Here is a 24,974-nt window from a genome sequence, read left to right as displayed (position 1 = left end):
AGTTACCTGAGAGAGGCGGAGAGAGGGGCAGAGAGTTTAATAACCAGGAACAATTTCCTTACTGATGAAGAATAATCAATATATTACTTCCTAATCCCATGACTATTTCTTTATGGGATCATATAACAGTTTACACAAATAATTTTACCTTATATTACCTACCAAGACTTTGTTGTGAGGTAGAGGAAGGAATATCAATAATAGTTTTATTTAATAGTATAGTTAACAGTTATCAGTTTTCTGTTAGTTATGCTTAACTTCAGTACTTTAGTTTCAACTTCAGTGCAACTCAGCTATAAAATATTTAGTTTCTGAAAACTTTTCATGTATCTTTGGATTCTCTGATAATTTCTCTTTTTTTTTTTAGAAGTATTTAAAACAATTTGTTCTGAGAAAATCTGTGAAAGTACCCTGAAGTCTTTACAACTAGAATAAGAAACTCACGACTGGTAGAATACTAAAAATTGGTCTAAGAAAATATCCACATTGATATGAGCTGTTTGAGGTTTGTTTCAGTGACTATACCATGTAGGTATTTTGAAAACAGTGTTCCCTTTTTATTTTAAAACATTGGAAATCCATAACTATTCTGCAAACCTATTTTCAAATTTATTTCACTCTAGGTTGTAATAAGAAAGAACAAAGTTTGTGTGAATGTATGTATATGCATATTTGTATATATATTATACATTCATACATGTATATGTACAACTAAAAGCTAGAAAGTATGGAACCATTGAATTGTTTTTAACACATCCTTCCCCACTCACTCATCTCTCAATCTTACAGTAATGTAAAAGTCCTTAGGTACAGTACAGAGTAGTCTAGTCTCTTCTGAGAGTCGGAAAGAAGAATCTTTCCAGGTGAATAGCCAGATACATTTCAAAATGGAATGGTTTCTGATGGAAAAGGACCAGCAGTACCATCATGCAAGATCTTATCAGGGGACTACAAAAGCTAAGAGATGTCTTTGATTATTTCCCCCTCCCCTCCTTTCTTTTTTTACAGCTAATGAATAGAGGTTTCCCATTAGATTATTTTATTCCGTTCAGTTTTTATAGTCTGAAGGTTGTTTTGCAGATGACTCAAGTGTCCTACGTGGCTGGAATAAAGTTGGCTTCATTAAATGATAGAGTAATAGAGTGGATATTGTGATTACAAAAGAGGGCACAGAATACTGTGATGAAAGACAGTGATCTACTCAGCCTGGCAGAAAGCCAACAGCACAAGGAACTAGGAGAATCTATCTAGTAAAGAGGTCAACGCTACAATTAACATCCTCTCTCTAGCATATGGGGCAGGTAGTTTAGACGAAAACAGATAATAAATCTTGGAAAACTCAGAGTCAGGTCTACATACTAAGCTCTTTTAAACTGAGGATGATACACAAATGAGATAAAAACTAACTCTCAGTAACAAATCATTTGCCCCAGTTGCCACAGGGTGACTGCAGTGTCTTTGTTCACCCTCTTCTTTGAGATGAAAGACATTTGCTGTGTCAGTCAACCTCAAAATAAAACACAGTACAGAGCTCTGCAAGATTCAGTTTTTTTATCTCAGGAAAATCAAAGATCAAAACATGTCTTACATCTGTAAGTCTGGCACTAAATACAGACTCACCTCTCTTAGCTGCTTGCTCTTCCTTCTTCATTCCTTTGAATGTACATGGAGGGGAGAGGGCTGAGGAGAGAGAGAAAGGATCACTTTTATTTGTCACTATAAGGTAAATAGGCATTTCTGATAAAATGCAACAAGGTGTTTCCTGCATCAGTAGCTATAAAGTATACCTGGCAAGCATGTTATAGAAATGTATTTTCAGGAATTAGTTTTGGACCAAATGGTATTCTTGGGGTATTTCTCAAGAAAAAAAAAAAAAAAAAAGTCAAAAGATTGTACTTCCCTCACCAAGTTTTCAGAATGATTTAATAGACATCCACACTACAGTTTGACATGTTAAATAAACTATACTGCATAATAAATATCAGAATTCAGGGTATTCTAATAACATATTCACTTATATTTTCTTAAGAATACCAAACAAATCTTAGGGCTGTTTTCTAAACAGTTTGTGAAGGTTTGTTTTTTTAAGTGGAAGTAAAAGTCTAAATTGCATAAACATTAAGCAGAAGAAAAAACATCAGCCAGACAGTGAGTAAACAGTAGAAAATACCAGTTTAGGAGGACTGTGATTAGATAGGTACTTATTTGCGTATGGCATTTACTTTAGCAAGGTACATGAGAAAATCCATTAGTTTTACTATACTCAGTATTTTTAACTGAATAGTTTATATTGAAATACTTGTTTTCTAAGGTTTACTAAATATAACTTTAAAACAACCAGCATTACATTGTGTTATCTTTTCAATTAGTGAGATTATAAAGGCAAAGCAGAGCCTCCCAATCCTTGACCTTCAGTTCCTCTGTTTCAAAATATACTGTCATGGAAATGTCTTCCGCTTTGCTTTGCTTTGCTTTGCTTTCTAAATAAGGTGTCAATATAGTGACTTATGAAGAGACTTTTAGGGTCATTATTGTCCAAGTTTAATATTGTCTGTCTGTGGGCATGTAACTGGTACCTCATTTAAGAGCTTGGAATCACTCCAACTGTGAGTGGAGCCTCGGAAATGAGATTCTTGTGGCTCTCGCCCACCTTAGTATAATCCCCAGAGGTTTCTCTTCCTTTTATGCATGCAGCCAGCGGTAGGGAGTACAAGCTGGGTTTCTAGTTTCCTCACCAAAAGTCCCATGAGGAAGCAGTAACTTGCTTAAGAATTGCATAAGGAGCAGAAGTCTCTCTTTTGCTTTTTGTGCTCAAATCTGAGCAGGGCTATGCAGGCTAAGGCTCAAACTACAAGTTTTATATGGAGGTTAAGTGTGCGACAGTATTCTTATGGAAAAAAACCTGAACTTGTACATTGTGATGGCACTTTTCAGTGTATCACCTGTTAATTTAACTGGTGGAAGTATATTGATTCCTTCTTTTCCCATATACAGTATATTTTTCTTCCAGCCTGCCTTAATTACTACATGCATAGGTATTTATTGCCACTTCAGAGGCAGGGCATATTGATTTTACAGACAGGGAAAAAAAGTGTCATGTGAGGGAGCTGCTGGAGGATAAATGTAGAAAGGGAAACCCAAAGAGATTGTTTTTTAAAAATCCAGTACATAATACAAATATTTTAGAGCTCTTTTTAAGAGGTTGTGGAGATATTGGGACATACTTGTAATATGCACAGCTCCACTTAGTGGTCAAAAATGTACTGACCCTTTGCCACAAATGTTTTAATCCTTTTCAGTTTCAGCAATGCTTGGATTAAGTAAAGCCAACACATGTGGCAAATCTCTGTCATAATGCACAGAGCCTATTACTGAGGTAGAACAAACAATGCTACAAGAAGTGACAATTTATATTACTGGATTAATTTGGTTAGTCTGTGTTTGCACTTTGCTTTTGTTTATTTTCAGCTCTTCCCCAAAATGAACATGCTGGCAGATTATACTGTAGTACAAAGTCAACTTGAAGTGCATATTTGTTGATTCTTACAACAGCAAATTTTTACTATAAAGCCTGTATGTTCACAGCAGAAAAATATATTTGTTCATTATATTAGAAAACAGAAATGCACTAGGTAACCCAGGTATTGAATGATGTGATGGGTATAAAGCCTGTATGTTCACAGCAGAAAAATATATTTGTTCATTATATTAGAAAACAGAAATGCACTAAGTAACCCAGGTATCGAATGATGTGATGGGATAATTAAAAAAAACCAAACAAAAAACCCAAAACCACAAAGAAATTATTAGGTGCTTATAGACAATGCGAAGAAGAGATAAAAAGTCAACTGTGTAATTTATTCCCCTATATCACTTAACCAGCTTTTGCAGGTAGCTCAACTACTGAAATCAAGAGAGAGCACCTGAGTTATAGCAAATGCATGGCCCTAAGGTATATTCTTTTCTTTTTTTAAACTAACATGCATTAATTGTAGAAGTCTGCGAATGAGAACTGACAATAGGAAAACAATTAAGATACTAAATGAGTTTCTAAAATAACAGGTAAAAGCTCATTCAACAACGTCTTTAAAGTTCCCATTCATCAAAGACAACAGTTATAAACACCACCCTCCCCACTCCCCCACCTCCCCCGAGTGGGACCGGAGAAAGCCTCCTCTATACTCACATTTGGATTGCCTTCATATGGAAAACTCATCAATCTTGTGCATAACGACTACACTGCCCAAGTTTCTTAAGAAATGTTATTTTTTTTCTTTTTAAAAATTACAAATATATTCAACTTTTTCACTTTTACTTTAAATCCACGACTACACTGCCCGAGTTTCCTAAGAAATGGTATTTTTGTTCTTTTTAAAAATTACAAATATATTCAACTTTTTCACTTTAAATTCATTGCCAAATATTTCCAAATTAATATATTTTTCAGGCTTACTTTCCTACAGTGGCAGTATTCGGTAAGTCCCAATTAAAGGTATAATGAATTTGTCTTTCAGAACTTTTAAGTCTGTTGCCTTTGAGCTCCATGTTTGTACGCAGTTTAGTGCTTTCACTCAGTGCTATAAAAATGTATCAAAAATATGTTCAAGAAAATCTATCAAAATATATTGGAACCATTAAAGGTCTATTTAGTGTCACTAACAGAAAAGAACAATGCAAAATTTGTAACATTTACAATGCTCTTTCAGAAAGGATATTTTGGAGATGGAAAGAAAAACATGTTGTTTTTTAAACTCAAAATAATATCCCTATCTCCATCCAAATATCATCTGTGTTCTGTACTCTGCAGAAGGGTAATGGGTGCCGTGCTTTGAAGCAGATTTACAAAGTGTGTGGCTGCTTTCAGAGCAGGGCAGAGGGTTTGATCTGGGTGCTGGAACTGAGTGGATAATGCTAACGCCTCCAAGCATAATAAGATCAAAGGGAGATTCCCTGCATTTGTTGTCTTCTTTAGTAAAGTGAGATAAAAATGCAGAGCCTGAGCTGTCTCTGCGTGTTTACAAAGTTTTCACAATGGTGACCTCCATCAGCTCTATTGACACATGCTTGCAAATAAGGAAACTATTCTATTGCTAAGGTTTTTATATAAGCGTTGTACATATTCTGTCCAGGAGCATACAAAAGATTTGAGGTAAATGTTTGGTTTGCTGAAGGACTTGCAGATTTATAAATATAGTAAATGTACATCCAAACAGAAAGTGGCGTTGTTAATAAAACATAACAATTATTAATAACATTAACTAATAATTGAAAAGCGTGATAATAACTCAGCCTCTTAATGAAGGTATGATGTGCTGCAACTCTTTATTAGTGGAAACAATGTCTTGTAATAATTGAAAAGCGTGATAATAACTCAGCTTCTTAATGAAGGTATGATGTGCTGAAACTCTTTATTAGTGGAAACTGTCTTCACCTTCTGCAGACTTTGCATTTTTCTAGACATGCACAAATATTGGAGAGGACATTTTTGTACAGTAACAGTGATACACTAAGCATGACTTACTTTCTATTATGCTACTTTACAAAAATATGCAATTTATAATCCCAAGTGTGCTCCTGACCTCCTTGCAAGCAGAGGTAAGCATTAGTATTCTCGCTGCTTGGGTATTGTAATCCCTGTGTGGATGTGATTCTTCCTTCACTAATGATCCCATTTTGCTATAAATGAGTATAACAGCCTTCTCCACTATAATCTTGATTATAGAGTGCCCTAAATGTTTAACTTATTGAAATACTACCAAACGGCAGAAAGTAGATTTATTGAAGAAATGCAATGAAGAAAAGACTCCTACTGATCTTATAAACAGTTACAGTTCTGTAAAGGACAGTGTCTCTTAAAGTGATGCTCTAGCAGATGTGCATCAGTTCAGGCAGGATCATTTATATTCTGCAAAGTTAGGTTGAACAAACAGTAGTGCACATTCTTTTTTCAATTTGAGTCACCTCTGCTGATAAGAATTCAATTGTAGAAGTGAATTAATTCATTCAATATTAATATTTAATGGAAATAATACTTAGATATTTACCATATAGAGGAAAAGAGAGAAGGCGATGTGAACACCTTTGCGATTTCTGTGTATATCTTCTATTCACTTTAAAAAAGTTAAGCTCTGTGTTTGCAGATTTAGAACACCTCTAGTCTGTGACAGAAATGCAAGTATTGGTCAGATTGGCCTCAGCAGCCCAGCTATTTGCAATGACTGCTACACCCTTAACTAACCACTGTCTTTTCAAGGCTTTAGCACATTAGTCACTGTCAGTCTCTTCCTCAGCCCAGGTACAGAGCGTGTCCCTCTGAGGAGGTGCACTAGCCCCAGTGCATTTCCTTTGGCATTTGACCTTTGGGCATGAGCACCACCACTACACAGCCAACACTCTGACATAGTTTAGGATTCTTTTTTTTTCAGAATATGCCAGATAATTTCTTCTCATGCACAACTATCTGAATTTGAATCAGTTACTAAGACTCAAATTAAGTCTAGTTTAAATGAGGATTAGTGAAAAAATGAGACCCAGTCAGCTGACCTGTTTGGTAGCAACATATTTCAGCAAACACATAACAGAAAGAAGGGAAAAGGACCAGGATTTAAAAAAAACCTCCAATGGTATTGAATTTATAGTTTTCATATTAATTAATATTTGAGGTGCTATAACAGATTAAATGCTGTGGGTAAAAACATAAAATGCTAATGCTAAAAGGAAAGGGAAAGAGTAATAGAGGTACTGGGAAAAATAATGTATCTGAAAGACAGATGGGAAGAGGGCTGTGTTGGAGAGATACACGAATGAGGGAGTTACCCAGAGGATACATTCCTCTATGGTGGCTTGCTAATACTTGAAATGGAGAATTATTTCAGAAAATAAAACTTATCTTAACTCAAAGTGTTTACTATTCTGCTGATACTAGACAAACCACAATGAAAGAAAAGGTGGAAAAGAGCCCTTCAGTTAGGTTGAAAGCATTTTAGCATTTTCAGATGAAATTATGTGAGTTTTTACCTTCACCTTGTTGGGTTTTTTAATTTATTATTTTCTCTTTTATGTCTGAAGTATGTTTGCAATGAAATATCGTGACTGATGAATACCAATAATTTGCAACTTTTTTCCACAGAGAATTTAGGATTTGGGGTCATTTGTTTCTAAAAGGGAATTTTTAAAATTTGTTTTGCAAAGCAGTTCTGCTCTTATTCTTGTGAGCTGGGAGGCTCACATTAGTAGGCAGCAATTAACAGAAGAGAAGTATTGCTAAGCTGGTACTAGGTAAACATGAGTGGAATAAAGTGACACTGTCTGTGGGGTAGGGGATAGCTAAAATCTGCTAAATTACCTTTAAAATAAAACTTGATGTGTTTATGTGTTGAAATTCAAGGAAAAGCATGCAAGTGATGGTTTAGGACTTCACCAGCTGTCTGCACTTGCGCTATATTCAATTCCAGAATGTATTAGTAAAAATAAAAGTTAATAAGCCCTTTTCCTAGTGTGGACATCTGCATTTTTCATGGAAGCACTGGAGCCCCATTGCTCAAGTCTTGAATTGTGGAATTTATGTAATCTTGTGTTTCCAGAAAGCATTTTCTTTGAAAAATGTAACTGCCCTGTCGGTCAGTCGATAGAGTAATCGGATGAGCTAGACATTATCATGCTTTTTATGTATATGATGTCCCAAATGTTGGGGTTTGCTATTAAAGTGCTCTTGCTTCGGTTAAATATGAGAAGGATTACTCACACATTTAATAGCATGTGAGGCATCCCAAATGATGCAGTTTAGGGTTGCGAAACAGAAATACTCTGGGACAGTTCTCTGAAAAGTGTCAAGTATTAACACCTGTAGTTTTTGTCATGCAAGGGCTCTTAAACTCGGGCACATTTTGTTTCATGTAAAATGTCTGACGCACGTGGCTGTGATGCATCACATTCTAATGATCAGGTCAGGAAACTTGGCAAACTGTTTTTCCTTGAAAGGGAGGACTGCATAATACTATTCATGATTGCTGTTTGTTCAATAAAGTTTTCAGTCTTCCAATTTATTTACTTTCAATTTTGGTTTCAGTTCATTTAACCTTCAGAAAACATTTGTGCTGTCTAGTGCTTACAAAGGGCTCTAGCAGCCCCTTGCTGCATTTATCTCTTGCTGTGGAGCTATGATGTCTGCAGTAATAAATGTATCCGTTTGAAATAGAAGTGATTAAGTTCTTGTTGAAATGTCTTCTGGAACAAAACATTAGCTTTCGCTTTCAAAGGGCAGATATTGCAGCAGATAGCACTTAACCTGGCCAAGGACACAGTGTTATGTTGAAACATCACTTTTCTGCTTGCCTCATGAAACACCAAGGATATCTGTGTTCAAGCACTTCCATTTCTTAAAACATCAAAACAAGTATCTCTACAGAATTGAAAGTAGCATGATTGTAACTATTGCTGTATTTTTAAAAAGAGCCCACCTGTCCTACCGATTTGTTGTGATTTATTCCTTTGAACTTTTAAATCTGAAAGATACAAGTAAGGACAGAAGAGTTGGGCAGGCATTGCTATTTACACACTAGACTTCTCTCTTCAGATGCACTGATTCAGCTGACTCCACACTTTTGAAATTAAACGAAATTTGACCGTCTTGCAGTAATCCCTGGTTGTCCAGCTCAGAAATTCATATGAGATTTGACAACAATATTGTCATCTTGAAAGTATGTTGTAACTGTGGCCATTGTTTTACAAAGCTGATGTACATCAGTGAAACCATATAGATCCTCCTTTTGCTGACTATCTGGGAAAAAGCTTAAGGTCAAAAGATGGAGTATGGGAAAGATTTGGGTTTCCTGCCCAAATCAGGTAGACACGTACACTGCTTGTCCATCTGTGTGTTCTAGCAGTATGGAGGTGCTGATGCATTGCAGGGGACTTTCTAAGTACTAATGCAACAAGTTAATAATAACAATTGAATCAAATAATTGATCTAGTGACTAAATACTGTATATTTTCTTAATTTGAAGCTAATAGGGATCCCCAGTAACTATGCTGATACATCCCAAGTATGCATCTCTTGCATACAATTTTGTATTCTCAAAAGTTGAAACAGACATTAAGAAACTAATATTATGTATTAACAAATACATCATCCAACTCCATATCATTCTGTGATTCTCTGAAATGTGAAAATACAGGACAAATACTAAATTGTCTGATTTTTCTATTTTATCCATGCCTTGTTTTCAAAAAGTGTGTTTTAAGATGCCTCTATTTATCAAATATATCCCACATGTACACCATGACTATTTGTCAATATTGTTTTACACTTTCTTTAATTTCAGTGACGTATAAATTGCAACAATGTTATTTTTTTTCTATGAGTGGAATTTGGAAACAGTACAATTTTAAAAACATATGGGATATAAAAATTAGTCACCTGACAATAAGTGCTAAATAGTATTTATCTCTTGCATTCTGTCTTTCAGATTTGTGATAAAGAATGGCATTACTACGTTGTCAATGTTGAGTTTCCTGTGGTCACCTTATACATGGATGGAACAACGTATGAACCTTACCTGGTGACCAATGACTGGCCAATCCACCCCTCACACATCGCCATGCAGCTCACGGTTGGCGCTTGTTGGCAAGGTAACATGACAGCAAATAGTAGACAGTAGAATTATGAATTCAGACCAAAAAGAATCTTTTTTTGTCTCACTGATAGTATAGTAATTAAATTACTAAAAGGTTGATAGTGTAAAATCAGAAGTAAATCCAGAGTTAATAATGAATCAAGTCCAAGGAAAACACGGGGAAATGCAAAATCTGTTCATGTCCCATCCATCATCTAAAGAAGTGTTACAGAATACAGTCTGTGTATTCAATGTGAAAAATTGTCTTCTTTATCTTTTGTTTTTACTTCTTTTAATTGTTTCCTTTGTTGCCCAACTTTAAGCAAGCTATCTAAATATTACTCTAAAGAACTTCAGTTATCTCCTTTCAGTTTCTGTCCAAATTTTCTTTCACAACTCATGGCCCAATCCTGCACTCTTCACTTTGAGTGTGTATCACCAGTAATTCCACCAACTTAATCAGTTGACCCTGTCATAGACTAGATGTAAAAGTGAGAGTAAAATATAACCAAAAGTCACAACCCCAGATCCATACTTGTGTGGGCCTTTGCTTAAATTTTAGTTTTTCCTGTTTTCTATCCTTTATAATCTCACTTTTCTCGTTCTTTTGTCTGGTCCTTATGCCACTGCTTTATTTTCTGTTCCCTGCCTTACACCTGAAGCTGTCCTCATTCTCTGCTCATCTGCTCCTGTAAAGTTTTCTCCATTACCCTTCCTATTGGTTTTCTATTTATGCACTGTGTCCTCTTTTCAGTTAAGACAAAATATGAAGTAAACTGTACAATTAGGAAAAAAATGCATCAACAGAGATTGTGTTTCTTTAACGTTAGCTCACTTTCTCGGTTATCACCTTGTTTGCTGGTTTGATCTCTGCTCATTTACATTATGTTATCTGCAAAATTTGGACACCTTATGCACGGCAGAACAGTTCAGTGTAAATAATATTAGAAGCAAATCCAGCTGTTAGATTATGAACACCTTGGGGTATAGATCCAATCTTTACTTTGAGGACAACATGCAGAATAAAGCCACACTAATCCCCAAACCAAGATTTGCTATGTTTTTAGTATTGATCACAGGGATAAGTATTGTGATAGCCAGCTAATCACCGTGACACTAATCCCATACATTTGTACAAGTACACACTGATTGTTGTCTAACTGGTAGTTTCAGTTCCATCTCTATATTTAGGTGTATTGGAATTTTTCATTGATGTTAAATATGTAACAGAATACAATTAATTTTGCTCTAAGTGCATGTTACTCCTTTTTTAGCTAAAAATATGTGGTGAAATACATATCAAACACTTCAAAAATGAGAACTTTGGTTTAGTCAGTCGTTTACTGGGATGAATAGTTGACAGATACCAATTTGATTTACATGAATTTTCTTTTAGTTTGATTGGTTTGGGTTTTTTTCTTATGTAGCTTTGGTGCAGTTTTTTAAAATCAAAGTTCCAGAGTTAACAAATGCAGATGTGATTTGCAAATGGACAAATTCAGTTCTTTCCAGACATAATCAAATGCCATAGGGACTGTGAATAATCACTGAGTATTGCCTTCTGAAAAATCAGCATTTCTCAGTAGCCATGTTAAAGAAATTTTATTTTAATCCTTTACTTCATGTTTACTTCTATGTTCTTCTGCATATGTCTACCTAAATATTTTTATGCATTATCTGTATTACTTATGGCCCTTAACTTCTTTCATCCATACATTATATTGTATCACTCTCTAACAGCAGTCTTTAGGGATTTTTTTTTCCTAAAAGTCTCAGTATTGGTGGGAATCCACTCCCTGCAGCCCCCACCTGAATCTCATGTTAATCATTATGCAGGTGCCAGGTTTTGAGAACTGTGGAGTAGTAACTTTATCCTCAAAACATGCTTTGTATAAGCAAAAGCTATGCCAGTTTTGCCATGCTGCTGCATGTGTGGGTTTCATCTATTTCCAAGACAGCTGAATATGATAAGAATAATCTTGTTTCCTTTGCATCTTTGTCTCTTTATCTCAGATTGTTAAGAGAAAGAATTAAGGTAAAAAATTCATTTAGACTCACAATAAATTTAGACCACAGGCGATGTTTAGTATTTAAGGTGTTAAACAAATAGAAAGTTGCAATTGTTTTCAGACATTTTTAGCTTTACCTTGAATAATTGGATGGCGTAATGAACAACTGTTCGGGATAAGGTTCTTCTTGTTGGTGAAATTGCAAGATTATGTTATTGCTCTTCTAATAACATGAATCTGAGAATCCTCCAGTTTATGAGGCAAGTGACTCTTTCAGCCCTGGCCTTTTCATCTCTTACACTGCTACTCATCCTGAGGTTACATAGCAAGTATCATGCTTGTACCTCCTCCTCATCTTTCTCAGAGCTGTGTCACGCAGGAGTCTTGGGCACAGAAAGAAAATTCTTTTCTTTGAGATTAATACTTTCTATTATTAATATTTCAATTCCAGAGTAACTCTTTTCTGACTTTTATAGCCTTGTTTATAGCATCCATTATGAAAAGTTACGTTAGTTTTTATTTCTACCTCTGGCTGTTCAAGTGAAATACAAGAGCAGTTTAAGTTTAGTGCTGTTCTCCTGAATCTAACATGAAAACAAACCAAATGTGCAATCATTCAGGCTTACGTGACAAATTTAAACTTTAGCCTATGATGTGCTCCCTGTGCCATTCACATCAAACCATTTGCTTTTATTTTTTGCCTTTTTGGGTTTTTTAACTTCAGCATTCCAGTTGTCATCAGCAGTTCTCTCCTATATCCCTGCCCTTGCCGTGGCAGTGTAAAAGGCATGCTTGATTTGATTCTTACTGATTTTATGCAATATTTCTTTAAATAATGTAAGTTGAGTGCTAGGACTCTCCTAAAAGGAGGAAAAATTAGCCTTTTCCTGAAGAGCAGAGTCTTTTCTAGGGGACAAGAATGTATTGGAGGCAGAAGTTGGGGTCCCAGTGTGTGGATGGCAGCCTGGAGACAAGCAGAGAATGAAGATGGCTGAAAGAGCAGAGAGCCAGGCTTCCAAGGTGATAGAAGAGAACCTTGCTAGGGTCTGTCAGGCACTGGGTAAAGTTTATTGAACCCGTGAAGTCACTCAGTTACCTAAAATCAAGCCTGGGGGATAGTTTCCACCTTTGATGCCACATTGCGCCTGGGGAAAGTTGTATTTAAAAAGTTTTTTATGGCATAATCAATAGGATTTTTTCTACTTAAAATAAGGTATTCTGGATGTTACTCTAGTATATTCTTTTTAAATTTCAAAACCTTGGTTCTTTCTTCAGGGAGCTCAATAAAGGGAAGATCTAGGCAGAGCTACCTCATTGATTTAGAGTCCTATCAAAATGGTTAGCATAGGGTTAATTGGGTTTTATTTTGTATAGTTCATTTTCAATAGTGCTGTACTTCAGGGAGGGCAGTTTATTTGGGGGTGGGAGTTATAGCATTGTCTTTAGGCTAAATTGGGTGTTGGTTCAATTACATGTGACCCAGGAGCACTGACAGCTGGAGACAGAAACTTCTTAACCTGTTGCAGCCTGTCTCCAACGAAGTCGCAGTCTTCCTGCAGGGCAAGTCCCACCTTACTTCTTGGCTATCACTCCAATGGCACTAGGCCTGAGAAAAGGTAACACTGACTACAGAGCCAAGAAAACTAGACTCGTAGTGAACACACTGAGGGCAGAAATGAGCAATTTGGGTTGCTAGTACAGCAGGTCCCGAAATTAAGCCTTTCTGTACCCTGGTAAAGTTTGACAGTTTTCTATGCAGATACTTTAGGATTAAGGGCATAATTTAATTTTAACGTCTTTAAAAGGCCTTTTTTGTTCACATCAGTGAACAAAATCACAGATGACTGTAAAGGGTGTGATTTTGATGTAGGTGGGGTTATTTAGGCCCAAAGTGCTGTTCTGACTCTAATGGCAAAAGAAATTTTGAGGCAAAAACTACTTTTTCTCAAGGGTGTCTAAAGAACAAAATTGACTTGCTTGTACGTGTGCTTCCCAGCACAAAAGACACCAGAGAGAACATGTGGGAAGTGTGACTCTGGCACCGTTTCTGAACTGCTGCCTCCCTGAATGGATGTTAGAAACAAACATGGTCCATGGGGATAGCAGAGAGCTCCTCAAGGCTCATCTTCTTAGTAATAAAAATAGTCTAGCTTTGCCCGTCCAGCTCAGGATTCTGGAGAGCTTTCCAAACAACAAAGTGGTAACACAGTTCTGCAGCAAGGAAATAGAATTGCCTTTGTTCTGTGAGGATAAAGTGCAGCATCAAGAGGGTCACTTAAAAAAATCTGCATCAGAGCAAGAATAGAGTCAGACTTCCTGATCAACCACAAAATTGTTCTTATTCTCCCTTTTAGCTTTTGCAATCCTGTTTCATTCTCCTAAGCAATACAAACAAATTAAGGTTAGCTTGTCCTGAAGCTGCACGAGCTTACTAATTAAGGTTAGCTTGTCCTGAAGCTGCACGTTCTGGGAGCTTACCCTGGTAAGTTCTCCTCCGAGTTCATTATTTTTGATTCAGTTTATCTGAGGACATAGCAAATGGTCCCTTTTACAGAGTGAGAAATTTCTTCCATTAAACCAAGGTTTATAGGTTCCCATTCTGATCCCTTTATTGCTAAATATTCTGTGGCAAAGGCAGCCAGAAAAAGGGAGCAAGTTACATGATTTGGTAGTCTAGTCATCTTACCACAGACTGCAAACAGACTTATTCCAGGTTTCTCTGAAAAGCTAAGGTCTTCAGTTCATACTCTCCCTCCCCAAATGGCTTGTTTCTTTATGTGTCATTCCCAACGTCCTGTCAGGAAAGTATTGACACAAGTTAATGACTTGTCACAAGGTAATATTGTAGCTTACTGTGACTGTAAGTCATTATTCCTAATAACACCACCCATTCTAGAGTGCTGGAGATGCACTGTGTAATTTGCTGGCCACTTTGCTCAGGGGAAGGTCCTTAGGAGAAGCCTGTCAACAGGCAAACTTTGTTATCATGAATATAGCAGAAGACTATTCCAAGTACTTTTTGTTTTATATTTTTTCTTTTGTATTCTCCTTTCAATTTCCTCTTTCCTTAACCTAGGCTGGAGACCAGTTTTTCTACAGAGTCCCTAGGTGGAATAACCTTATTAACTTTATATGTTAGCACCCTGCTGACATATCAATCACAAAGTTGCAGTCAGAGTACCGACGTGTTGTTCAAGGCAAGAAGAATGGCAAGAGTGAAAAGTTGGAGAGGGCTCAGATCACTAATAGCCAAATACACTGTGGGCAGTGTAGCTGCAGCAGCCTCTATCACCCAAGAGCACTAATGCCAGACCGCCTAGGTAGAGGTCAGCACAATGTGACGCTGAGTACCTGTGTGCTGTTGCTTCCCTCAGTGCAGCAGTGCTCTCTCTGTATCGGCCGCCTTCTTAGAGAAAACCAAGGTGCAGTGGATTTCAATGCACTTCACAGATCTTTGCTGGAATTTTAGCTGTAGCAGAAATACAAGCACATGTGGAAGGTTAGTTTAGGAGGGTGTTTTCTTGGAGAGCTGAATTTGCATTCAAATCTGTCACTAATTCAGCATAGATATGTGTCCCTCATTTAATTGAATTTCTGCACTGGGGACTATGCACTAGCACAGGAATGTTATTTGGAGAACAGGAGTATATTTATTTGGGCAACATTAGCATCACTTGGACTGTGATCTTCTCCAAGATACATGATTGCAACTTTTTATCATAATGGTCATAATTTCCTACAGTTCCCCTAGAGATAACAAAAATATATTGCTTAATTGTGAGACATTATAGTGTTTTTCTTGTCTTGAGAAAAATGATCTTAAATATGGACCTGTTGTACTGGGATAGATTAGCCTGTGCATACTTAAGAGCAGGTAGTCCTTAGTGTTCTCTGTACTTGTCTTATTTCAGGTAAATGTTTAAAGCTTAAAGCTGTCTGTGTGAGGTCATCAGGTTATGACATCTGCCAAGAGCAGGGGCAGACTTAAGCAGTGTCTAGTTTGAGGAGTAATTTTCTGAGTAATTTTTCTCTGAATGACGAAAAAAAAAAAAAAACACTAAAACTTTTTTGTGCTGATAAGCTCTGACAGTATAAAACCTTGAGTCTCTAATTGGGGCTACTCCTGAAATCTGTGTTAGGTTTCATCCTGCTTAACAGCCAATGTCCTTGTCAGGGAATTACACCTGGCTCCCTAAACTGACATAATAAAGAGATGGGATAAATTCTGGGGCTTGGACCTGAGGACTTCAAAGCCAGAATGTCTTGCAACTGCTTCCAGATTCAGTTCAATCTTTATGTTGGCACCCTGAATCATTCCTTAATTATCTGGCTCAGTATAATGAGGTCTATAGTGTCTTAAAAGAACCGCATCTTGGTTGGAAATTCTCTTGATTCATCATTGCCAGTGAAAAGCTCCTTGTGCTTAGACTGCCCCGATAATTACTTGCTCATTGTTAGGGTAGGGCATAAGGCCTAAAATAAGATCTGTGAGCTCAATAAAGTCACTTCTTGTGACAAAAAGGCATGATTGTTCTTTGGAGATTGGTAAATGAGTGCAAACAGCACTTTACATCTCTGAAGTCAAAACAATACAACTGTAAAGTTCAATAGTAATCAAATCCCATTACACTGTATCAACCCAGTGTGAAACTAAAAAACCAAACCAAACAAACAAAAAAAAAATCCCCAAAACAGAATAGTGTAATGGAAATAGACTTTGCTTCATTAATGAATGTGCCTTAACCCCACGATGTCTGAACCCTGAGAATCTTCAGTTTCCCCTGGACTCTCCAGTGTTATATCTAATAGAACCTCTTCATGGCTGGGATCAGAAGGTGTTTGCTACATGTCAGTCTTTAACCCCCCCTACTTTTTTATTTGTCTGAGAGATTCTAGCTGTTTATGACCAGGTGATGTATACTTGAAACATTTGTTTTCCTCCATGTGTATAAGGGCATCATCCTGATTGATCTGCCCATAAATAAGACAGGCATCTGCAGTATACTCATCTAAAATTAAGGTAGGTTAATTTTTGATCTATTGCGTTTGAAATTTCAGGCACCAACTGTAGCCCTGCTTGTGACTGTTTAGGAATGTGTCAAACACAGGGATACTGTAAAGTCTTCTTGTCATTGGCAGCTTGATCACTCCCCACTGAGGGCTGCTGTGTGGGTGCAGCATACACTGCCCTTTCTGGTGTGCGAGTCCTCTGCTGACTTGTGCATCCTGCTGCAGCCTGCTGTGGGGCTGGGCTTGCTGGGAGCGAGTGCAGGACCAGCTGTGAATAGCTCAGGAGGGAAGGAGCACTCAGAATTAGTCAGAGGGTTATAACGTTCTTGTGGGGAGTGAACCCCCACACCCCAGTGTTGGAGGTGCCCCTACCTAACCCTACTGCTAGGCTGCAACTGATGTCATGGGACATTAGTGGACCTGGATAATTCTAGTTATCTAGATAATTCCAGTAGCAGCATGCACTTCATTTTTGCAGCTCGTTCTGAGCCCTGTGCCTATATATGTCTCAGCTGTCTCTTTCTCAGAACCCAAGCGTCTGCTATAATGGTTTTATCTGGTGGGAAGCCCAGCAGGCCAGAGCAGGACCCTTCTGTATGTTTTGGTGTCAGTGTGTGTGTGTTGTACTTCTTCACCTCCATTCATGCTTAGCAGAAAAGGAAAGTAACTCAGAAAGATGTTATCAAGGTGACCCTCAGTGGCCTTGGCCCCTAGTGCCCAAGCTGTCCTACTTGCTCTGCACTGATAGACTTCCAGGCAGAAGAGATCAGCATAGGAAAAGAAGAATCCCTGTCCAGAAAATAGTTGTGATTTTAGCAAGTGAAAAATGTGATGTGTACTACCTTGACAATGACTCAGCAGTCAGACAGCATAATTATGTATCGACAGTTCCTCTGGATGCCTCCCACAGTCTGTTGACACCATCCTCCCATTACGAGGATTGAATTAATGCCAAAACACCAACATCCATCCTTCTGTATCTGCCAGACTTTGGGAGGGGATGTGCACACTGGGTAAGGTGGAAAAAGAAATACACAATTTTATCATCAGGGTCTGAATAATGCTGTGGCGCATTCAGACAACTCACAACTGTAACGGTGACCACAACATTTACATTTAAGGAAGGGAAAAAACCAGTAGCTTTGAAAATTTGTCACGCAAGGGTCTGTAATGAGAATAAGTGATGTTGTGCTATAGTGGTGTTTCAGTATTTTCTGGGCTGCAGACATCAATCGAACTGCCTGACTGACAGCAGGGAAGGTTCTGGTTTTCATTATCGGTTGCATCATTCGCCTAAGTCTTAACTACTTAACTGTCCCCCAAGAGTTAGCACTCACAGCATATTAATTTGTAGTAAACATAGAGCTGAGTGAAACAAAACATGTAACACAGTCAAGGAGTAGGTTTTCTTATTCTCCCAGGTCTTGATGCTATAACATCATTGTGGAGGCGAGCTGTGTCTGATCTGTGTCTCACTCATAAGAAAGGGCATAAAGACCCTGACAGCAAAAAAATCCCACAAAACTTGCTGAGGCGACCTAGGTTAACTGGGTGGCCTGACCTCTGGATAGAAACTGGTAGATGGTGCATTACAAAACACTATTTCTTACACATCATGACATTGGGAAGTAGAAAAAATTTTAGGACACTTGGATTGCCTCAAGACTATTATCACTGGAGTTCCACTTTTTTCTCTGAATTGTTGCTCCAAAGGCTTGTGTAATCCATATACATTGTCTTCATTATCTCAAAAATACTGTTGCTTAGGCTCAGTTTGGTGTCAGAACCAAGAGTTAAATTCAAAGTGTTAAAGCATCAAGAACTGTTGCTTATGCCTGTTCCTCAGTTGTTTCTTAGCATGCGGTAATTTCAGTGATGAGTCAAATTCAGACGATGGAACTGAGCTTTCCTGCAGCCCAATGAGGTCAGTGGCTCTGAGCTGCCTGTCAGCTGTGTGTGGAGCTGCACAGGCATGAACTGCGTCATGCTCAGGGTCAAAGGATCTTTATTTGAAAAGATCAATACTTAGAAGAATTCGGATAATAGTCTATAAATGTTACTATCAGGATTAGCTACAATTACACACTGTGCTTCAACATGCTACAGAATTAGCATTTTCATGCTAGATTAAATATATTTATACTCTAATCTTGGGAGTTTAAATTTTAGAATGACTAGGTCTTGGAGATTGGCAATCCTGGGCTAAATTTGCACCCACTGAGAAGCTGAGGTCAAATACTTGAAGAATATAAGATTGTAGAAGCAGAAGGAAAGACAACATTCAAACATACTGATAGAACCAAACATGAATTAAACACTGATACAGGAGTAAAACAGCCAATTGCTGAGGATTTTCAATTCATTCTGACATTTTTTTCTTCTAACATTTTTTGAGACTGAAAAACTATATTCCTAGTAATCCTTTTTATCAAAGCTTGAATATAGGATTGTAGCAGGTTGGCTTTAAGCCATTCCTTCCATTTTAGTGAGAGTTTCGGGGTTTGCATCCCGATTTTATCGCATTGGATTTTCTCCATTTGCAATTTAATAATTACTGGCAATTGAAACACATCCACATACCCCAGTGAGCTGAGAAGATTCTGGAAGGCTGAGTTAGAAGAATATCAAAATGTCAACGTGCTGCAATTACAAGCAGCTGTGATAAGAGTCAGATACAATGACTTCTGCTCACCCTCAAGGATAAAATTGGCAGGTATATAATTTTGTCTTTAACTCTGGTAAAAGGTGCTTATGGAGGCTTATTTAGCAGACTACTTTTTCTAATAAAGTGTGAGATAGCATTCTCTCTTCAAGTGCTCATGTTTTTTCATGTGGAAAAAGCAAGTATTCAAGTATTCACACTGTCCTGGATTAACAGGCATGTCCTATGTAAACCATATCTAAAGTTGACAAGTAGGCTATGTTGTAGTTAGTACTTCAGATAATTGCAGGCATTCCAGCAAAAGCAACAGGGATAATCATAGCCTACAGTGTGACGTGGAAGATGTAAAGAAAAGGCCTTGTTTAGCCTGGCAAAGGAAAAGGGAAGGCATGGCCATGTTTTGCCAGCTCATGCTCCCTAACAGGAATAAAATTCCAACTCTAAGGATGGTCATTGGAGGGGATTGCTTGGGGAGCCTCAGTCTTCAGAAGAGTTTAGAACAGCTCAGGCAATTCTAAAGAATAGGTTAAGCACAGATGTTCTTGTCTTGGGGCTGGGGGACAGACTCTATTGTGCCTCAGTGTCCCTGCAGACTCTGGTGTCAGTTGTTCCAGTGCAACTGTCCCAGCCAGAATTGTCCTGGCATAACCATGGACATAGTTTTGCAGATTTTTCTCCATGACACAATATGACACTAGCCAGTTCCAGGTATTTTTCACTCACATTTTCTTGAAATACTTGCTTTTTTTTCCATAGCAGTTGATAGCTTCCCCATAACAAAGATTACATCACCTCTTTTGCAGTCCAAAATCGATCTACACATCTGCACAAAACCCAACCTTAGTCCTGTGAACAGGGTAAGTTCTTCAAATATTCACTGGTTTTGTAGTGCCTGTATTTGCAGAGCATTTTAAAAGCTTACTCCTAGAAACACTCATATTCTCTTTCACACTTTTATATTAGTGGTTGGGCAGATGACTGTAGCATTGTAAATGACCGAGCAATGTAATTGTAAGTGCTTTGTCAATGCCATCAGAACTAATCCAAACTGAAAGAAAAATCAATAAAATAAAAATAAACTAAAAAATCCAAACCTGAAGTTCCTATTCATGGATGTAGGCCCCAGTCATGTTGCTCTATAGATTTGCTTAACTGGTTTATCCTGCTTGTTCCTGTCAGGCATAGCCACAGCATTGAATTCTTTGTTCTAGCTTCTTGTCTTGTCCTTTATACATTTTAATGAGCTAGTTTCACATTTAAATACATTAGCTTATCTGAGGCTGCTTCTTATTTTGCATCTCCTCAGAACTATTAAGATCTACTGGCAGACTTACTGGAGGATTCTAAATTTCAAAGCTCCAGGATTAGTGTTGGTGTTTTAGCCTTGGAACTTGCTGTCTTCAGAATTCTGTTAGGGATATGAGAATCTGAAGCTTCAAAGCACAATGTGATTCCCTTCTTCTTCTGTAAATTCCTATCTGGTTTTCTCTGTCTCCTTCTTAGGGAGAGGTTTGCATTTATTTTTTTTTAAATTTGGCTTACTTTTTTCCGTTGAGATACATTGCTGCTGCATTAGTGGCAACATATACTCTTAAAGACAATGTAAACAGATAAATATAACAACACTTTTGTTGAAAAGCAAAGGTCCCCATAATGCACTATTTATTTACCAAATAATTGTCTTGGTGAGTATCAAGCTGAAATTACAGTACAAACTAATCCTGTACTTTAGCTGTTGCATACATGAAAGTTTCTATGAAACCTCAAAAAAATTCATCCCAGAAGAATTTTTCTGTATAATGGATAAATGAATGAAAGAGTGGAGAATAATAATCTCTCCTTGAGGATCTTTTTTTGGCATAAAAAAGAGAGGCAGTTTGTGCTGCAACGTTAACAAGAAAGGACAAAACCTGACTATTTCTATGAGGAGACAGCCTGTTTAGACACCTTCTTTTCTCTCAGTAGACCAATGCATATTTTATTCACTATATAAAATAAGTCATCTTCATAGTGCTAATACTGCACAGACTAAAAGTGCTGTTTTTCAGGCTTTTAGGTAGCAACATCAGCCTAAAGAAAATTTGCCACTTCATCCCTATCCTAACTCCATGCACAAATCTTCAAGTTAAAGTTTAAGGTTGAGCTAGCTTATCTGGCAGAAATAGGTTGTTTGACATTAAAGCTACAAGCACTGTAGAGATGAGTTATCTACCAATTACAACAGCTTATCAACTGCTAATGCAATTAGTCTGCATGGATTCACTGTTGCGTGGCTCTCTCCGTCCTCTCAGGCTCAAGGTAGGTAGTAATTCACATGCACTGATAGAGCCAACAGTTGCAGGAAAGACAAGCTTTAAAAATTCTGGAGGAGGATGAGTAAATCACTAAATATCCCAAGAGTAATTTAGATGCTACGATCACTGGTGCAGGCAGTAAGTAATCACATTTTATTGACAACTCCTGAAGATGAGTCTTCCTTTGAAGCTGCCTAGAGGGAAACTGAGCAGAGTGTAGCTGGTGGGCCCAGTGCAACAGACAGCGACGAGGCCTCATGGGGCACCCAACGAGCTGCTTTGGGTCAGGGAAGCACCTGAAGCCTTTCAGCGCTGTGCTGTGCTGTGCACTGGCCTCCTTCACTGCTGGGAATGTACACCCTATCCTTAGAGATAATCATTTGTAGAGAGTGGGGCAGTTTGCTTACATAGAGACGTGACTCTTAGCACTTCTAAGAACTTCAGACAGCATGTTTTTTGGAGGAGAAAGGCAAAGACGGTGTAAGTGATCTTGTAATAGAAAACTTGAAAATACAGTTTCTGTATGAGTAAACATTGGACCTTAAACATTTTTTGAAATTTGTGTTTGATCACTCCAATAATTTCATCAATTCAATTTTGCAAATGCTGTGCTTCCTTGGACAGGGAGTTGGGAATCCATGTTTCATCTCAGAGAGTGTTATCACAGCTTTATAAACACCTGCATACAATACTGCAAAAACACTGACAGGCATTTTAAAGCCAAGCTGCTACTAGGTACCACCCAACAACACACAAAGCAGTTCTACGTATCACAATAAAAGGGATCTCAAATATAGTTGGCTACAATGGACGTAAATTCTTTAAATGTGTTAAAACATAAAGTGAATGAATAGATGTGTGGTTTGTGTATTGGTGTCAATAATCATTTTATATTCTGTTTCTTGCAGGAGGAGAAGTCACCAAGCCCAGATTCGCTCAGTATTTCCATGGCAGCTTGGCCAGTCTCACTATCCGGCCAGGCAAAATTGAGAGTCAGAAAGTGATTTCCTGTTTGCAGGCCTGCAAGGAAGGGCTGGATATTAATTCTCTTGAGAGTCTTGGCCAAGGAATAAAGGTGAGGAATGAACTGACATAATCTTTGATAAAAATTTAGAGCTGATTTATGAAGTGGAGAGCCCAAGGTAGAGTACACACAGTACAAATGTACTCCCAGAAGCAAGGTAATTTCCCATAAAGTCATGCAAAGAAAAAGTGGAACAGTAGAAGAGCTGTGACACTGCAAAGAAAAATGCTTCCATTATGGCAAAGCTAGATGTTCAGAAAGTAAGGCACTGCTGGTATTTCAGAGTCCATAACAATTACCAGGTCATGTTCTCATGATTATTTTGGTAGTTTTACAGAAATAGACATGATTCCAAAGAACTACTGAATTTTGATCTGAAGTAGTTTTAAAGCAGTGGAGAACATGTGTGGAATATCTGTCATCTAGAGGCAACTCCGAAAGAAGTCCCAATCCAATAGCATTGAAAATTCAAAGTGTGTTCCAAGAGGAAAACGGTGTGGGACTTGAAAACCGGACAATTTAAAAATTAAAGTCAAGAAATTAAACTTTTACATATGCATATAAATCATTATTCATCTTAATTATATATATGACTATCTTTACTGATATTGTAACACTTTTTCTAAGATTAAAGGACAACAGACAGAGGAAAATCCAGTTTCAATTGACAGAGTGGTCAGATTGCTTTGCATTTGTTAAGACAAATTCTGTTCTTTTAGATACATACGTAGGATTGTGACTATAACTTCTATAATACTCATATGAGCTGCATTGTCAGTTTCCCTTTACTGATGCCATTATTAGACGGCAGGCCTAATGTGGCAACACACTGTTAAGCTATTTCCTAGCGCACAAATCACAATGCCATCTTCCAAAGGAGCTGAGCTTCAAATTCAAACTGGGAATGCACTCTGGCTGCAGACTATGCATCCTGTGGAACCACACAGGTGTTTTTTCAGTGGGGAGGAGGAAGGTGCTCTCACACTTGATCTAGAGGATGCAGTGGAAGTGCCATAACTACATTTTATTAGCTAAAACTTTTCCTTGTACAAGATAGGAGACTGACCAGAAGAAATACACTCCAGTGTTTGTCTAGGTGATAAGTTGCAATGGTCTGGTATAACCAATATGTTTCTGAAAACAATGGTAAAAATTAAATTGAAAGTGCAAACTTAAGGAGGAATTTTGATAGCTCTAGCATTTACATATGAACAAAACACCCCAAAGATATTTTTTTTCTTCATCATACCGAGGACATAATTAAGAATTTCACATTGTTGCCTCTCCCAGCGAAATGAAACACTTGCATGTAAAAGCTATTTTTAAAAGGCAACGCATACAAATAGCAGGTAGGGTTTTCTGGAATGCAAGTGTATGTGCCTACCAGTAAATTCTTTGCTGGGATTTACATGAATGAAAGCAATGTACAGTTGGTCTATGGTGCTTAAAAGCATAGTAAGTTCTGCCCTATTGTCACATCCTGAAATTTGACAATATTTGAATGCTCTGTTGTTTTATGGGCTTTATATATCCCTGTTACACTGCCCACTGCTGCTCCAGCATGGCTTTCCTACTGCACTAGCTACGCAGTGAGGAAAATGAAGATGAGGGATTGTTTTCCTCCTTTCCTTTCTTTCACTAAACTTCAAAATATTTTCATTTCTGAAATACAGATTAGATAGAGTGGGTTTTTTAAGTTACTGCTTTCATTTTCACTTCCTCAGCCAGCTCAACAGTCAGCGCAACAGTGTGGTTGGGTCTCTTATTGGGACTGACAGAAAGCAGCTCGGATGAAAGCAGAACAGTCGGCACCTGAGCTTGAACAGAAGATTAAGAAAGAGAAAGGGGTTCTGGGGTCAGTAATAAACATACCTGACCTCAGACAAGCAGTTGCACAGATGATAGGTTCTGTTTGGCCATTTATGTGGTACTTACCATATTCGGTGTAGGCAAACTGATGTTGGAAGGTGTTTCTGCTGGGCTCTTTGGACTCGTGAAGCTTCGCTCCTTAGCCACCTAAGAAAGAGCAATGTGGTTGTAATACAGTTTCTGACACAGTAGTGTTGGACTTTTTATGTCTGCAGGCAAATTTTCAGATATCTGTGACAGCTCTCAGAAACACTGTCTAAACTGTTGCTATTTTTAGCCTTTTTTAATGAGAAAGACAAAAATGGCTCAGACTAGGGCTTTCTCCAGTCCCTTTGGCAGCATTCCAGCTGTTCTGGCAGCTGAGCTATTAAGTTAACTAGCTAGCTAGAGTCTTCTTTTGCTAATTTTAGTCTCTACTACTGCTAGCTTACTGAAAAGAGAAAGAAGCGTATGTAGGCTGTGACTCATGTTAGTCCTCCTCTTTGTTAAAAA

The 24,974-nt window shown here is 37.8% G+C and overlaps 1 protein-coding gene and 1 long non-coding RNA gene across 3 annotated transcripts in view; one reads left to right on the top strand and one right to left on the bottom strand.

The window, feature by feature from the left end:
• Positions 1–24,974, top strand: part of CLSTN2 (calsyntenin 2) — a 221,311-nt gene that overhangs the window by 174,681 nt on the left and 21,656 nt on the right. The window contains exons 8-9 of the mRNA XM_014960649.1: positions 9,468–9,630; positions 22,498–22,664. Of these exons, the coding sequence (XP_014816135.1) occupies positions 9,468–9,630; positions 22,498–22,664 (330 nt within the window). The remainder of the gene's footprint in view (positions 1–9,467; positions 9,631–22,497; positions 22,665–24,974) is intronic.
• Positions 1,623–24,666, bottom strand: LOC106899022. 2 transcript variants are annotated; one of them, XR_001414008.1, is made up of 4 exons: positions 24,549–24,666; positions 17,476–17,642; positions 14,975–15,092; positions 1,623–1,680 (listed from the first exon to the last, which is right to left on the bottom strand). It is a non-coding gene; the product is annotated as an uncharacterized LOC106899022 (long non-coding RNA). The 2 variants fall into 2 exon arrangements; XR_001414009.1 differs by lacking the exon at positions 17,476–17,642 and having other exon boundaries at positions 24,549–24,659.

This window comes from Calidris pugnax, unplaced genomic scaffold (genome assembly GCF_001431845.1).
Source record: "Calidris pugnax isolate Ruff unplaced genomic scaffold, ASM143184v1 scaffold398, whole genome shotgun sequence".
Lineage (NCBI taxonomy): Eukaryota > Metazoa > Chordata > Aves > Charadriiformes > Scolopacidae > Calidris > Calidris pugnax.
Note: the sequence above shows the minus strand (reverse complement) of the source record. Positions and strands in the feature narration are given on the sequence as shown.